Source organism: Thamnophis sirtalis, unplaced genomic scaffold (assembly GCF_051295495.1).
Source record: "Thamnophis sirtalis isolate CommonGarterSnake01/CBP01778 unplaced genomic scaffold, rThaSir2_p1.2 scaffold_1, whole genome shotgun sequence".
NCBI classification, from domain to species: domain Eukaryota; kingdom Metazoa; phylum Chordata; class Lepidosauria; order Squamata; family Natricidae; genus Thamnophis; species Thamnophis sirtalis.
The window spans coordinates 142,160,524-142,176,649 of NW_028261381.1; the positions used below are offsets into that span (position 1 = coordinate 142,160,524).

Below are 16,126 nucleotides of genomic sequence, written 5' to 3' on the forward strand. Positions count from 1 at the left end.
ATTTTAGAAGTAACTGAACTCTGTGAACATCCATAATACTATTCTTATTTTCCTATTAAGGTTTCAACAACAACAACAAAAAGTAAAGGTAAACATTGAGTAAACATTTAATGACAGTTGCACTCAGCGATATGGGATGTACGTTACAGTAACCAGCCAAGTTGCAACATTAATTGCCCTTTACCCAAAAGGGAAAAATGACATTCCGTATGAAAAGCTTAGAAGAAACATGCCTCTCCCATACCGCAACGCATCGAGTAACAGAGTGGGAACCCCGTCAGCTCAGAGGATCCCTGAAACGAAGAGCCCGAAGAGCAAAACAGGGAGGATAAGGAAACCCTGCGCCGGTCCTGCGGGTGGTCGGAGGGGGGAGGGGCGGTGGTCTCTTCGTTACCTCAAGTCCCCTTTTCTTTCACGGAAAAAGAAACCTCCTTCTTCGCGCCACGCGTAAATCGTCGCTAACCGAGCTGTAGTCTATTAAGGAACCTCCGTTTGTTCATTTCGCACAACCCAAGGACCCACAAACTCAGCCATTGTAGGGTGTTGCGCAAACCCGGACTGCGTTTGTTTGGGATCATGAAAAGCAAGATTCCACAGGCCCCGCCGGCAGAAAAATAATAATAAAATAATTTGGACGAACCAAATTTAAGATGACAGAAAATCGTCAGGGGCGATACCGCATTTTTCTCTCGCGACTACCTAAAACAACAACCAGGAAGCTGAAGACGAGCTAACTTTCACCCTTTTCAAGTCCCCAAGTAGGCCGAGGCGACCCGTCTTGCTCCCCCACGTAAACCAATCAACCCAGCCACAAAAGCTCTCAGGACACGAAGAGAAAAGAAAACGCATTCCCGAACCTCCCGGCGCAAAAGGCAGCGGAAGAGACCGGCACCCGCCAACGCCGACGGGAACTTTCTCTCACGGCTCATTTACAAGAGTGGGCGTGACCACAGGAACAACGGCTCTCCCTCCCTCCCTCCCTCCCAGAAGCCAACTAAGTGGAATCGGCGGGGCAGGGCTGATCTGCTCAACTTCATGGTGATAGGTCGCGCTCAGGAAGAAAAGGGGCGGTCCCGAAGTAACCGGCCCGTTTGCCAGTTGGTGAAGCCGGAGAGTTTGCTCGAGGAGCGTTGTCCTTAAATCGAGCCGAGGGTTGCGATTGGCCCAAGGCTAGGAGGGGGCGTGTCTCGGCGGCTACCGCGGCCTTCGCGGGTGTGGATGGCGGGTGAGGAAGACCTAGGGTGTCTGCATCTCTCGGCGGTAGTCTCGCGAGGCGGCGCAAGCGGGATTTGGCGGCGGCTGAGGCTGCTGCCTGCTTGCCTCCCTCCCACCCTCCTAACGAAGAACTGGTGGTGTTTGTGTGGAAGGGGGAGGAGGCGGCGGCGGAAGAGAAGGAAGGAAAGCCAGAGAAGCCTGAGTCCCACCGACGTCGGGCAGAGGAGTGGACTCGAGGCCCTGTGCTAGGCTTGGGCCCGCCGCCGCCGCCGCCGCTGGCGGCTCAGCCACCATGGCCTCAGGAGATACCCTGTACATTGCCACAGATGGCTCGGAAATGCCCGCCGAGATCGTGGAACTGCACGAGATCGAGGTGGAGACCATCCCAGTGGAGACTATTGAGACTACTGTGGTGGGCGGCGAGGAGGACGAGGACGATGAAGAGGACGACGAGTGTTGCGAGGACTGCGGCCCTCATCACCCGCCCCACCGCCGCCACCACCACCACCACCATCATCACCACCACCCGCCCATGATCGCCTTGCAGCCGCTGGTCACCGACGGCGACCCGAGTGGTGGGGGAGTCGGGGCCGGCGGGGGCCAGCTCCACCTGCACCACCACCCGCACCATCAGGAGGTGATCCTAGTGCAGACGCGCGAGGAGGTGGTAGGAGGCGACGACTCGGACGGTTTGCGGGCCGATGATGGCTTCGAGGACCAGATTCTCATTCCAGTGCCGGCTCCGGCCGGCGAGGATGAGTACATCGAGCAGACTCTGGTCACCGTGGCGGCCGCGGGTAGTAAAGGCGGCTCGGGCGGAGGTTCTTCCTCTGGCGGTGGCCGGGTGAAGAAAGGCGGCGGGAGCGGCAAGAAGAGCAGTAAGAAGAGTTATTTGACGGGAGGCGGCGGCGGAGCCGAAGGGGGCGGCGGCGCCAGGAAATGGGAACAGAAGCAGGTGCAGATCAAGACCCTGGAGGGGGAGTTTTCGGTCACCATGTGGGCCTCGGGTAAGTAGAACAGCTTGGACGGGTCCGGCACGTTGCGGCGGGGACTAGGGAAGGTCTGGGGAGCCCCGGACAGTGCCCGGCAGGCTTCTTGCCCCCGTTTTGTTTTGAAGGGAGGCCATGTTTGGATGTGTGTGATGGGCGCCGCCATGTTCATCTCGCCAGGGCAAGTATGGCGGCTTCCCCCGAAAAGATGGCGGGGTCTGCGCTGCTCCTGCCTGATTGCCCGGCTCCCTCGGGCGGGGGGGAAAGGGAAAGAAAGATGGCGGCGGCCCCGCCAAGATGGCCGCTGGGACAGGCAGAGGGGGGAGGGGATACAGCGCGCGCGCGCCCTCCCTCCCTCACTGGCTGATTCCTGGACTAGGCCGCAATGGCGTAGTTTCTGCAGTAGGAGGGAGGGAAGAGGAGGAGGAGGAGGGAGGTTGGGGGCGGGGCGGGCGCGCGGCGAACCTCGGCGGCCCGTTCCTTCCTTCGCCTTCCCTGCTTCCCTGTTTCTTTCTCGTTCGCCGGCTCTGGCGCTCTTCCTGCCGCCGTCGCTTCAGCGCGCGCAGCCTTCGCCTCTCCGGCGGTTGCCTTCCCCCCACCCCCACTGTCTCTCCTCGCAACTGAGTCGGATTTGATTTTATTTAACCGCTGCTTCTGCTCGACATCTCTTGGCGCCCCCTTAAGGTTTTATCCAGCTGTTTCTGGCGAGCTTCACAATATAGTTTCTTCTTCTAAGTCTTCTCAACGCGCAGGTTTCTTCTACCAAGTCTTCCTTTGGGTGTCCCTCCTAAATATCCCTTTTCCTTTCCCATCGGCAGTCATGCCTTCGCAGCGGTTTGCTTCGCAGATTCCTCCTCATTTCCTTTTCCTCCTGGCATCTTCCTTTTTCCCCCCTCCCACTTTCCTTTCCTCAAACCTTTAGATCAGTGGTTCTCAACCTGTGGGTCGGGACCCCTTTGGGGGGTCGAATGACCCTTTAACAGGGGTCTCCTAAGACCATCGGAAAACACATATTTTCGATGGTCTTAGGACCAATGGTTGGGGGGTCGCCAAAACATGAGGAACTGTATTAAAGGGTCGGGGCATTGGGAAGGTTGAGAACCACTGCTTTAGATAGCGACTCTGTCTCTGGTTAGAATGAGGAGTAAAGTAAGGGGAGGAAGACATTGCACCCTTTCTCTGTTTTGGTAGGCTGAGTGACAACTGTGAAGACCCTGCAGGTTTTTAGAACTTAAATGACTTTATGTAAAAATATTTTTTAAGTGCATAAAATTAAGGGTAATTTTAAAAAATTAAGTTTTATTGTGATTCCCAGCTGTGTAAAAAGGCATTGAATTCTCATACTCTCAGCCTCTCATTTTATGTTTAGCAGAAACACAAAAAAGAATGCAGCTTATTTAGTGGAGGAAATTCTATTTTCTGAGCACACTATATCTACTGGGTTGATTAGAACAGCTTATATTATGATATTTTAAGCATTTTTTTAAGATCAGTATTTAAAATTCATTAGTTTTGTTTCAGAGATAATATATAGTTTGAAAAGTCAAAATGTAACAATTGATGGGTTGATATAATCCCTAGAAATAGAATAATTAATGGTAAAAGGGGGAAAAGTTTCTTTTTTTAAATTCATGGATTTCTGAAGGCCTATGTCCTTACTAAATTCTGCAAAGGAAATTCTTTTAATCTGTTTTTACGTTACAAATACATGTCATCCAGGGGCCCAAGGTCCTTGTGGCTCACATTAGCTTTATGCTCTAGTTTTGTGTTGCTTAGAAACTAGTAGTTTCTAATAGTTCTAATAGAAACTAATAGTTTCATCTAAAGCTAAATGAAATTGCTTAGTTTTGAAAGCAAAAACTGATAATTCACAAGGCATACTTGCCCATGAAAAACGTATCTGTTTCGTTTGCTTATTTTTATTTATTTATTTGTATAACTACTGATTTCAGCAAATAACATTGGGTAGCAAATAATCTTAAATTAAAAACTTAGGTATAACAACTAAAACACACAGCAGCCAATGAAAATAGTACTATATTGTTGGTTGTTATTACAGCCATGAGATAGGACCCTTTACACCCTCAGTGCCCCAAGCTCTGGCACAGAAACAGGTCTTTTAATGCTTTGCAAAAAAGATCAGCAGGGTCAGGGCCACTCTAATCTCTGGAGGGAGAATGTTCCTTAAGGCGAAGGGTCTATAGTAGAAAAGGCACATTTCCTGGGCCCCACCAGCTACCAACAGGATCTGGATCCTGTCCAAGTGGATGGTTAAAAACAACTAGGAAAAGATGGACCCTCAGGTCATGCGATTTAAGCCATGAAGGGCTTTTAAAATGACCACCATGAAATTACACTCAGAAACACACTGGCAACCAATGAGGGATACAATGTTGTTATATGTGCTTAATAATTGATAACATTTATTGATACCTGTGCAGATGCATTCTGCACCAATTGGAGCTTTCAAATGCTTTTCAAGAGCAGTTCCTTGTAGATTGCATTGTAGTAATCCAGATGACAGGTGACAAGGTTAGGACAGTAAACAGGGCCTCTCAATCCAGAAAACGTCAACAAGCTCAGAGGTTTTGCTGAGTAAACATAGAATTGTACTTTTGAATTTATTTTTTATTTTTTAATTGAGAACAAAACACAATGGTAACAATGATGGAAGTACTATGTAAACATTGTCAAAAGGAAAGAATACATAAAAAATGCTCTAAGAAAAAAAAGGACAAATACAATAAAATGCATATAACAATAAAAAGTTATTCTATATACTTGACTAATCCAAATGTTCAAACACACACACACACACACACACACACACACAACCATTTTAACTTACTATATAAATGAGTTCTATATTTATACTTGTCTATACAAAGTCTATGTCAGTGATGGCTGACCGTTTTCGCCACAAATGCCAAAAGTGTGCACGTGCTCACATCCCCACCCCATAATTTAATGCCCCCATGCTGTGCCCCCCTGCACATGTGCGCATGACCACCACCACCACGCTGCCCCACGCATGTGCACATGGCTTTCTTGGAGCCTGAGGAGGGCAAAAATTGCCTCCCCACCAACGCCCTCCGAAGGCTGGAAACAGTCTGTTTTCCAACTTCCGGTGGGCTCGGTAGGTCCGTTTTTCACCCTCCCCAGGCTCCAGAAGCTTTCTAGAAGCCTATGGAGGGCGAAAAAATGGTCCAATATGCAAACCAGAAGTTTGGGAGCTGACTTCCGGGTAGCCCATTGGGCTGTTTTTTCTCTCTCTGGAGGCTTCAGGAGGCTTTCCTGAAGCCTCGGAAGGGCAAAAAACAGTGGAAAATTAAGGCCTAAAATCAGCTGGCCAGCACACGCATGTGAACTGGAGCTAACAGCAACACCTGCATGCCTTCAGAAATGGCACACGTGCCACAGGTTCGCCATCATGGGTCTATGTCCATAGGAAATCTACTCATAAGTGGCAAATACAGTCAAGTCTTCAATCTATTAAATAAACAGATCCATGCATTTATCTTTCCAATGCATTCATTTTTCTCCCAAAACTTAAGTACAGGACATTACAGAAAAAAAGTTTTAAAGAAGTATTATCCTTACTACAACTCCAGCAAAGTGCTGTTTTGACAGTCCTTTTCTACACAGAGAATAAATTCTGAGTATTATCTGTTTGTTCTGTTAGTTGTAATTTGAGGTCCATTGACAGTCTTGCTATAGAAGTTAAGACTTATGTCGATGGTTGACCACAGGTGTCAAACTCATCATGTCACGTGATGTATCACAACTTTTTTCCCGTTCGCTAAACTGGGGGTAGGTGGGTGTGCCAGTACTTGAGGCATTTGGGCCACAAGTTTGACATCCCTATTCTAGACAATGTAGGAACTTCTAGTTCTTTATTCATTTATTAATATCTGCATATCCAATTGATTTTTTGATGACAAATACTTCTAAAAACCAATAGATTTTTTTTGTTTTAAAGGATTTATCAAGTTATTCTAGTATCTCAGGTATCTCAAAAACTGAAAGGCATTTGTTAATACTGTTAACAAATGCTTAATTACTAATATTGCCATTAAGTTATATATCTGGTAGATGATATTTGTCCCATAACACTTAAAAGTATGTTACCGTTTGTTACAAATTCATCTTCATCATCTGTTGATCCAAAGTTCATACTCTACTTCCAACCAATTTTTTCATATCGTTATTGTCTCTCAATTTTTCATGTTGGATTTTCCATAAATTTAATTTGGAATGGGAAAAATGATCATTTTTTAAGTAGACATTATGTTCCAAGATAGAATTGTACTGTATGATTAGTTTTAAGTTTTCATTCTGTTGAAATCAGTGGGCTAAATTACTACTCAAATCCTGTTGATTTAAATTGGAATTAAGTCTGAATCCAGCCTAATGAGAGATTATCATGATGTAGTTGTATACACAGAAAATGAAATAATGGAAACTAGACTGTACCCAAGTTAAAAATTAATGATTTATTAAATATCATAGAAATAAACACGCACACCAAAATATTGTATAATTTTCACTGTGCAATACTGGACTTATTCTACCCTAACTTGCTCTAATTTTGAATGAATCCTAAAATTAATCAAAGAACATTGCATATTACAAATATTATATTGGTTTCTGATCAAATGTGTAGGGTATTATAAAATGACAATGAACATTTTGGTTTCCATATAAGGTAGAGATGGGGCCTTTGATTTGAAAAAATATTTTCCGATCACACAGTATATAGAAATAGTTAGCTCTTATACACTGCTGTTTCCTAGACATCCTATTGGATAGAGGGCTTTCCCTTTGGTTTCAAATTATTTTTTTTACTGCTCCCATTGTAGAAACTTGTAAACACTATAACCATTTCTGTATTACTAATATAATTGCTGTAGTGTTATATTTTCAAATAATTACATCAAGGGATTTCATAGAATTCTGTTAATATTCAGAATATATAATCATAATTGCAAAATGTATTGTCTATTTGGCCATGCTTTTATCTTAATATTGTGACTTAGTTGGGAGTTTTCATGGTCCTATTTTAAGATTGCCAAGCTCAGAATAGGTGCACTGTACAACTGTTAGAATTAGGGCAGATTGCTCTGGCTTACCCCTTGATGTTCTGGGCCTTCCAGAGTTTTGTATGTAACACTATGTTATGATTTTAAAATGATTATTTGTTGAATATGCTCTAGTGACCTGATATACACATAGTACAATTGGGACTGGCAACTCCATTGCTGAGCGACATGGCCATTAAGTGGAAGATGGTGCTGCAAGTTCTGCCATGGCCATTAAGTGAATCAACCACAGTCATTAAATGTAATGTCATACAACCACAGTTTGTGATTTCTGCTGGCTTCCTGATTGACTGCTTGTTGGAAGCCAGCTTTGAAGGTTGTAAATGGTGATCATATGGTAGTGGGATGCTGCATCCATTGTAGTTTCAAGGATTATTCATAAAATTATTTTTTTCAGTGCCAGTTGTAAGTTTGAATGGTGACTAAATAGGGCAAACGTTAATTGAAGACTGGCTGTTTCAGTTGAAATCATAATGGGCATAGACCAGCGTAGACCTAGTATATATTTTTGTGTATGTAAAAGATGCATTTGTCACACTAAGTTAAGTACATATAAACATGTTAGGCTTGGTATTGTATATGACATTATATTATAATCCCCTCATAGTGTAGGGAGATTCATAATTAGGTATCAGCTTTGAACATGAAAATTGAGGAAAGCTGCATAGATACTTGAACCTGCTTGGGATTTTGTTGGATTTTGCTAGAATATATTAACTACTTTGCAGTAAACATTGTAGCTTTTGGATACCCAAACAGTCAAATCAGTTATAATATAGGGATTTGTAAAATGCCATAACTATTTTCTGACTTTACATACATAGATTGCCAAATAGATTGCAACATTGTTAGTAACTAGTTAAACTTCCTGCACCATTGTATTTATGTTACCTTACATGAGGTGATGGCACTAAAAGTCCTACAGCCAAATTTCTCCACTCCAATCATGCATGTAGAACAATGAATAGATTTGTCATGATTTTTTTATTATTAAATTTATCTACTGCCCATCTTGCCATGGGACTACCTCGCTCTTGTGAGATTAAATTTGTGAGATTAACATCTGATTGATTGTTGTTTGACCAGCTAACCACTTTAGTAGAAATAGGACTGCTATAACATATCTTAATTTCAGATGAATATCTGATAAAACACCCATGATGTTCTGATTAGTGAATTACTTAATTGTGGTCAAGTATTCGTGACAATTAAGTAGAAATAAAAGTCACTTGAAAACTGCATGAAAAAGAGTGGTTAGAGATGTAGTAGTCATTTGCAGAGAGATATGAAGGAGAAGGCTATGCATTCTGTATTCTTTCATCATTATATTAATAACATTTAACTTGTGTATCATAATTTTAGAAAGTATTCAGAAAATCTAAACAAATTCAGAAAATGCTAATGAGGATTATTGGGGAATTAAATTTTAATTCCTTGAAGAGAATTTTGAAGTAGCTGAAAAGATTTAGCTTTGTGAAAAGACAGAATATGGGAATATGATGCCATTCACATATCTCAGGGAATATCATACAGATGAAGGCCTGGATCTATTCTTTTATCATTATGGAGAGTAGAACATGGAATAATGGATTTAAGTTACAAGAAAGCAGATAGTTTTAAAAAAAGTTTTTTAAAACAAAGTCCTCCTAAAAGCAATAATAGTTTAATAGTTGAGCAGTTAACCAGAGAGGGGATTGGCTTCCATTTATTGGATATGTTATAGCAGAAGTGTGATAGCCATCTGCCAGAAATTATTTCATTTGAATTCCTGTACTTGGTAAAGTTGTACAAAGCACAACATATAGGAAATCTATATGCCACCATCTGCCTATTGGAATTTTACTTCACAACTTCAGCTTCCACATAGCATAAAATTAAACTTAGCATCTTTCTTCCAATTTAAATATGTACTTACTTGCTGTGGATTCTCTATTTGCTATTATACCTCCCTACCTCTATTCCTCCACCTATCTTCTCATTGCAATGCAGGAATAATCCTTGACCAGTGAGTTTGATAAGTCCTAACAGACCAAATTCTCCAACATGTGTCAAATATGATTAATGCGTGCAGTTCTGCCTCAGACTCTAGTTTTCTTTGTCAATGCCCACATTTTCAAGCTCCAATTAAAAAGCGAAGAGATGTAGGGTTATTGAAATTGGTAGAAGCTTTAGCACACATTCTCCAAGTCTGAGAACTGTTCATAAAAGAAAGTTTGCTTATGTTCTCTTTTTGTGGACAAAGTTCAAATCTACAGAGGAGGATGCAATCTCTGACAATAAACGTCAGTGACTTGCCGCATAGCCTCATTTCTCAAGGACGGTGAATATTATTTCCCACGGAGGCACTAATTATCTCCCCTGGGTTGAGAACAAGAGACAGAGAGTGTGTGAATGGTAGAGAGCCCTGAGGAGTCTGATGAGAACAGCTGGGGAAGGAATGACTGTATCTTGATGGCACTGAGAGCTAGGACTGTAGTGTCTCAAGGGACTTAACCCTCATTCTTTGGGATGTAGGACAGGAGGAGACTTCTGGCATTGGGCATCGGATGAGTTGGATTGGGTAATGTTTGGGCTTTCACGAGACTGGATAGGTGGGAATATTATGGTGGAAATGGTCATGGGAAGGTATAGCGAGAAATGGAGAGTGAGCCATTCTCAGGAAATATGAGCCCACAGGTCATCTTCGGCTTACATTGCATTGCTAGGAAAAGCAGTTGTTAAGCAAATTATGTTGTGCTCTAGTAGCTCCTGTTTCTTGATGGGGAAGTTCTACTCATGGTTAGTTATTCCCCAGTAATTTCCTGAGTAGACTGTTGTAATGCATTCTACATAAGGCTACCCTTGAAGTGTATCTTGAAGCTTCAGGTGGCAGAGAATCAGTGGTGCATGTAGTTATGTGTACTTCTAGAATGGCCCACCTTCCACCTCTGCTCTGCAAGCTGTATTGGTTGCCAGTTTCTGAATCCAATTTAAGGTGGATTTAAAACACTAAATGATGGTAGGCAAGGTTATTTGAGAGACTGCCTCTTCCCGATACATCTGTCCATCCCATTAGATCCAGCAGAAGAGATATGTTGTGGGTCCCATCCACTAAGGAGTTAACATCTGACAGGAGCCAGGTGGTGCGCCTTCTCTACTGTGGTATCCGCCCTGTGGAATATCATCCCCTCCCCAGGTGAGATTGGCCATTTCTCTGCCATCCTTCCAGAAATCCCCCAAAATGTGGCTGTGTAAACAAGCCTGAGTCTAAAAGGAATAGTGCTCTGCTGAGGTGGCTCTTAGTTTTTTTAATAATAACTTTAAATGTTTTTAATGGTATTATGTTCTAATATTGTTATGATTTTGTTATACACTGCCCAGAGTCACATTCTGTCAGGTGGCAGCCATGTAAATATGATTTGTAAATACTTCATGTGAACATTTACATTAGTATGAGTTCTGTATCTCATTTAATTGGATTATACATTTGCCTAGAGAGCAGAACTGAACCAGGAACAATGTCTAGTCTCCTCATCCATATGGAATTAAAGGAAATTGATTATTTGTACAATCACAATAGAGGGAAAACAGCTGTTTAAAATTAGTGATCTAAGTGACTATATCCTGAATAATTATAAACCAAAGTGAATAACAAAATCCTAATGGGACAAAACAAAGCTGGAAATGAAAGTCAGATTATATTCTTTGTTTGATTATATACTGTGTTCCATTAAAATCTTCCTCCATCCATCCTACTACAAACTATTTTTCTTTCTGAACTACGGGCAGTATAGAATTATATTTATGACAAATTTATATAGCTATCAATCTGCTGCTGGATCTTTCAAGGTAGTGGACAGAGAGTCATCTCATTTTGTATTATCTATTTACACCAACACATCGTGCACACATCAAAATTTTGTAATTTAGTTATCCTAGCATATCTATTAAAATAATATATAAATTTGGAATTATTTAGTCTTTATTAAGCTACTTGAGTCCTCATTGAAAGAAAGATTGAAAACTTCACCTGATTTAGCAATATAAGCTTCTGATAATTTATTAGTGGAAACTATTTTTTAAATATGTTTATTTGAAAAATAAAAAATAAAAGGAAGACAAATTGCCGGAGAAATTTTGCTCAAATATATTTTTAAAAGTTACTGCAACAGATGTTAAGTTGGCCTAATTATAGTAAGAATGTGTGTGTTGTTTTATTCATATCTTGCCAGACTGGGGTTTTTTGGTGTTAATTACAAGTATTCAGAAATTTTTTTGAATAGTTAAGGGAGAAAATGCTTTGTAAATGCATGATTGAATTAAGATAAATAGCAAAGATTATAATATATAGATTCTTATGATATCTTAAAAAAGTTTTTCTGCAAAAGAGGTCTCGCTTTAGTTACAGTGCATTTGGAATAATTATGTATCAAATGTTAAATGTAATAATTCATAATGCATGCTTTTAAGGAAATTAGTTTCTAAAAATGGATGATTGATTATATATATATATATATATATATATATATATATATATATATATATATATATATATATATATATATATATATATATATATATATATATATATAACTTATTAAGTGTAAATTTTTGTATTTTTGTCTAAAAAATAGTTGAATTTGTTTCTTAGTACAAACATTGTCTAAGAAACATTTTCCACACTATCAGTGTCGTCCTTCGTGGATGTTAAATCAAAATTCAGTTTTCTCTAATTATTGCAGATGACAAAAAAGACATTGACCATGAGACTGTGGTGGAAGAACAGATCATTGGTGAGAACTCCCCTCCTGACTACTCTGAATACATGACGGGAAAGAAGCTACCACCTGGAGGAATACCTGGGATTGATCTTTCTGATCCTAAACAATTGGCTGAATTTGCAAGGTTGGTATTCTAAAACTCTTTTAACAAATAATTATTCCTATTTTGAGCAATATGTGATTTTTCTGTTATCAATTAAAATCGCTGAATTGTTTCAATGCAGAGATATAATTTCAATACAGGGATAATCACTTTGATATTCACAGAAGGTTCAGAATAATTCACAGATGTTAAATATTAATGTTTGCTGGCTGGACTAGCTGCCCCAGTCTCTAGATTGCACTTCTGGTTGGGTAGATACTTTGTGGTTGGTCTTTGAAAGGTCTCAAATTCTCAGGCTTTTAATTATTTCCTGTTATATATCTGATTTTAATGTCCATCAAGAGGTGGTTAATATTAAAACAAGCACATCAAAGCAAAAACTACTGTCTAGTTTTACAATCACTTGCTAAGTAACCATTTCTGCAGTTAATTCTACGTCAGTCCTACTGTCCTCAAATCATATATTGTTCCTCTCGGTATACTTCTGAGTTTTTAACTGAACCAAACTTGGCAGCTTTTTCTTATCTCATAGAATCTGAATTGTAAATTGTTAAATTTCTTAATTAAAGCAGTTAAAGGCAGTTCATCAAGAAGCAATAGCATTATAGTATAATGATGTATAACAGAAGATATCTGCTATTCAACGATCAATGTTTGTTTCTTTTTTTCTTGTAAGAATGAAACCAAGAAAAATCAAAGAAGATGATGCACCAAGAACGATAGCATGTCCTCATAAAGTGAGTGAAGCGATTTTGAGCAATTTATTTCAGTAAGAACCTTTTTAATATAGGAGTTTCATAAATGTTTTGCTTATGTTCTGGACTTTTTTTGCCAATATTTTGCAGTGTAGTTTAAATTTATCCTATGGCATATTACAGTCATCATAAATCTATGATGTGTCAAAGGTGACACACCACAATGTTTTGGGTAACATGCCACCATCACACGACAACTATTTTCAAAAGCATGCTCCATTGTTCCACACCCACCCACCCACCCAAATGCATTTGTTTTATACTTCCATTTCATTTTTGTAGTTACTTAATGTTTCTTTGTATAATACATAGCACCATACATGATTTGACTGTATTTTTTTAAAAAAAATAAATGTAAAGAATATGTTTCTCTTTGAGGAGCACTGGCACATTAGCAGAGTTATGTAAGCCATTTTCTAAATTTTTGAAATGCCAAACCCAAAAGGTTCACCATAACTGCTGTAGTATATAAAAAATTCTAATTCCTGTTTTCAAGGAAGTAGAATTATTTTCCTAGCAAAATCTCCCTTTATACATAATTAAGTCATATAGGCAGCAGTGGCCATGCTTGGGCTTTGCAGTATACTAAAATCAAGCCATATTTTGGTTCAGTATAATTGTAAGCCTAGTCAGTGTATATGGATTAAGATGATGATAATTCTGATATTTGGATGCCTTGATAATTAAATAATTTACTTGTTTTGAAGGGCTGCACAAAGATGTTCAGGGATAATTCGGCCATGAGGAAGCATCTACATACTCATGGGCCTCGGGTACACGTCTGTGCAGAATGTGGAAAGGCCTTTGTTGAGAGCTCAAAGCTAAAGAGGCATCAATTAGTTCATACTGGAGAAAAACCTTTTCAGGTAACTTTCAAATATTCTAGATGAGACAATCATCTAGATTGTCATGAGAATCTAGTTAGTTTCTCTTTGGTGTGTATTCTGTTTTTGTTTTATTTCTGAAGCTAGATAAATTGTATGATAGATAATATCAGTTGAAGTACTGAAAGGAATTTGTTTAGAACTAATTTGCGTATTTAGAAGATAATTGGAGAAATATTAAAAAGTATATTTTAATCAGTATGTTCTGGCTCTCCTATTATTTCTCCTATTGAAGTATGCTTTTAAAAAATAATATTTAAATAAAAAGATGCTACTTGAACGTTTACTTATGTACATAGATGATGTTAGCTGGATGGTTGTAGTAAGAAGTTAAAATGTTCATGATAATCTTCATTGGTAATTTATTGGTAATTCATTGGTAATTTAGTATTTTGTTTCAAATGATTTAAAATATATCAGATTCCAGTTAATGTTTTCTAAATAATATCTGTTAATTCCCCGACTGAAATATGGGCCATCACCCATGTAGTGAGGGATAGTAGATAAGATGAGGCTGATAAGATTTTTAAAAAATATTGCCTATTTTATATTGCAAAAAGAAGGAAAGAAATTCTCAATTCTTTCTGAATATTTTAACAAATGGAACTATAAATAGACCATCAGAATTTTTTAAAAAGTTTTGTTCACATGTTTTGACTTAGATGAAATATATCTGAAAAGGGTTTTAGGTAGATCTGTCTTTGGAGTGAATTATACAAAGTAGTACCATCTCAGAGAAAATCTTGTGATCTCTCTGCAAAGATGATATAGTTATGTATTTCTTTGCTGTTCAACAGCACAAGTGAACATTTCCAATTTCATGGAACTTACTTATAAATAACAAAGACCCAATTTGGAATTTATAGAATAGAACCTTTATTTCATGTAAATCTAATATTGCAAGTGGAAATCTGTAAATAAGTTGCTAATTTCTTGTGTTTTCTTTTCACCAGTGCACATTTGAAGGCTGTGGCAAACGCTTTTCACTGGACTTCAATTTACGCACACATGTGCGAATTCATACTGGAGATAGGCCCTATGTGTGCCCTTTTGATGGCTGTAATAAGAAGTTTGCTCAATCAACTAATCTGAAATCTCATATCTTAACACATGCTAAGGCCAAAAACAACCAGTGAAACTGCAAGAAGAAAGCTCTTGAACTCAAAACATCTTTTACCTTACAGGAGAATGGTTGAAAATAAATAAGCTTCCCCTTTGTATATTGTTTCTAGGAAAGAATTTAAAAAACACACACAAAAAAATGAACCTTACATGCCTAAGGGACTTGTTTTTGATAAAGTAGCAAAATAAACTTTAAGGCAGCATTGCTCCAATGCTCCATTTTGCTCTGTAATTTGGTTTCAAGAGCATGATGTTTTTGTAAAGTGTGATCCTACCTGGAAGAGACAGACAATTCATGGACTTGCATCAAAGAAAGTTCTTTCTACAAACAGTGCTAAAATTGGACTTTTCACATTGTTATAAATATGATGCTCACCTGTTGCTTACAATTTTTTAATTTTGTATTTTCAAAGTGTGCATATTGTACACTTTTTGGGGATATGCTTAGTAATGCTATGTGTGATTTTTTTCTGGAGGTTGATAACTTTGCTTGCAGTAGATTTTCTTTAAAAGAATGGGCAGTTACATGCATACTTCAAAAGTATTTTCCTGTAAAGATTAAAAAAAAGTTATATAGGTTTTGTTTGCTATCTTAAATTTTTTTTGGTTGTATTCTTTGATGTTAACACATTTTGTATAATTGTATCGTATAGCTGTAATGAAATCATGTAGTAACAAATATTAGATGTGATTTAATAGTGTTAATCAACTTAAACCCATTTTAGTCTCTTTTTTTGGAAAAATACTGCCAGATGCTGATGTTCCGTGTACTTTCTCTTTGCCTGTTCAGTTAAGGAAAGTGGTGCTCAGTTGTAGAATGTATTGTACAGGCACTGACCTTTTAACAACACCTGATATGTACATCCCGTGTAATAGAGTGGGCAACAATAAAACAGTGGTCCTGAAGAATATGGCAGAAAATTATCTGTAAGCACAGCCTATTTTCTTCTGTTGTCCAAAACAAATTATAGTTCTTTAACCTCCCAGAAATTAGAAGATAAATAAAACTCAAGTTACATTTACTTGTTTTTGCATTCAATTAGATTTTTTTAAAATTTTAAAAAAAATGTAAGTGTGCTTGTCTTCTGCATAGTATTCCATTAAAAGAGTATGGAGTTCTGGTTTATCCAGATAATAATGGATTTTCCTGAAGTAAAATTTCAAGTTTTATTGGATTCCTTCCAGGATTACGTAAGCAA

General features: G+C 39.0%; 1 protein-coding gene across 2 annotated transcripts; it reads left to right on the top strand.

Moving 5' to 3' along the window:
* Positions 1 to 1,205: 1,205 nt before the first annotated feature.
* Positions 1,206 to 15,949, top strand: YY1 (YY1 transcription factor). 2 transcript variants are annotated; one of them, XM_014057044.2, is made up of 5 exons: positions 1,206 to 2,222; positions 12,025 to 12,187; positions 12,843 to 12,903; positions 13,629 to 13,787; positions 14,759 to 15,949. In XM_014057044.2, the coding sequence occupies exons 1-5, from the start codon at positions 1,508 to 1,510 to the stop codon at positions 14,939 to 14,941; spliced, it is 1,281 nt and encodes a 426-aa protein (XP_013912519.1). In that variant the 5' UTR covers positions 1,206 to 1,507; the 3' UTR covers positions 14,942 to 15,949. The 2 variants fall into 2 exon arrangements, with proteins under 2 accessions (XP_013912519.1, XP_013912520.1); XM_014057045.2 differs by having other exon boundaries at positions 12,037 to 12,187.
* The last annotated feature ends 177 nt before the right edge of the window (positions 15,950 to 16,126 follow it).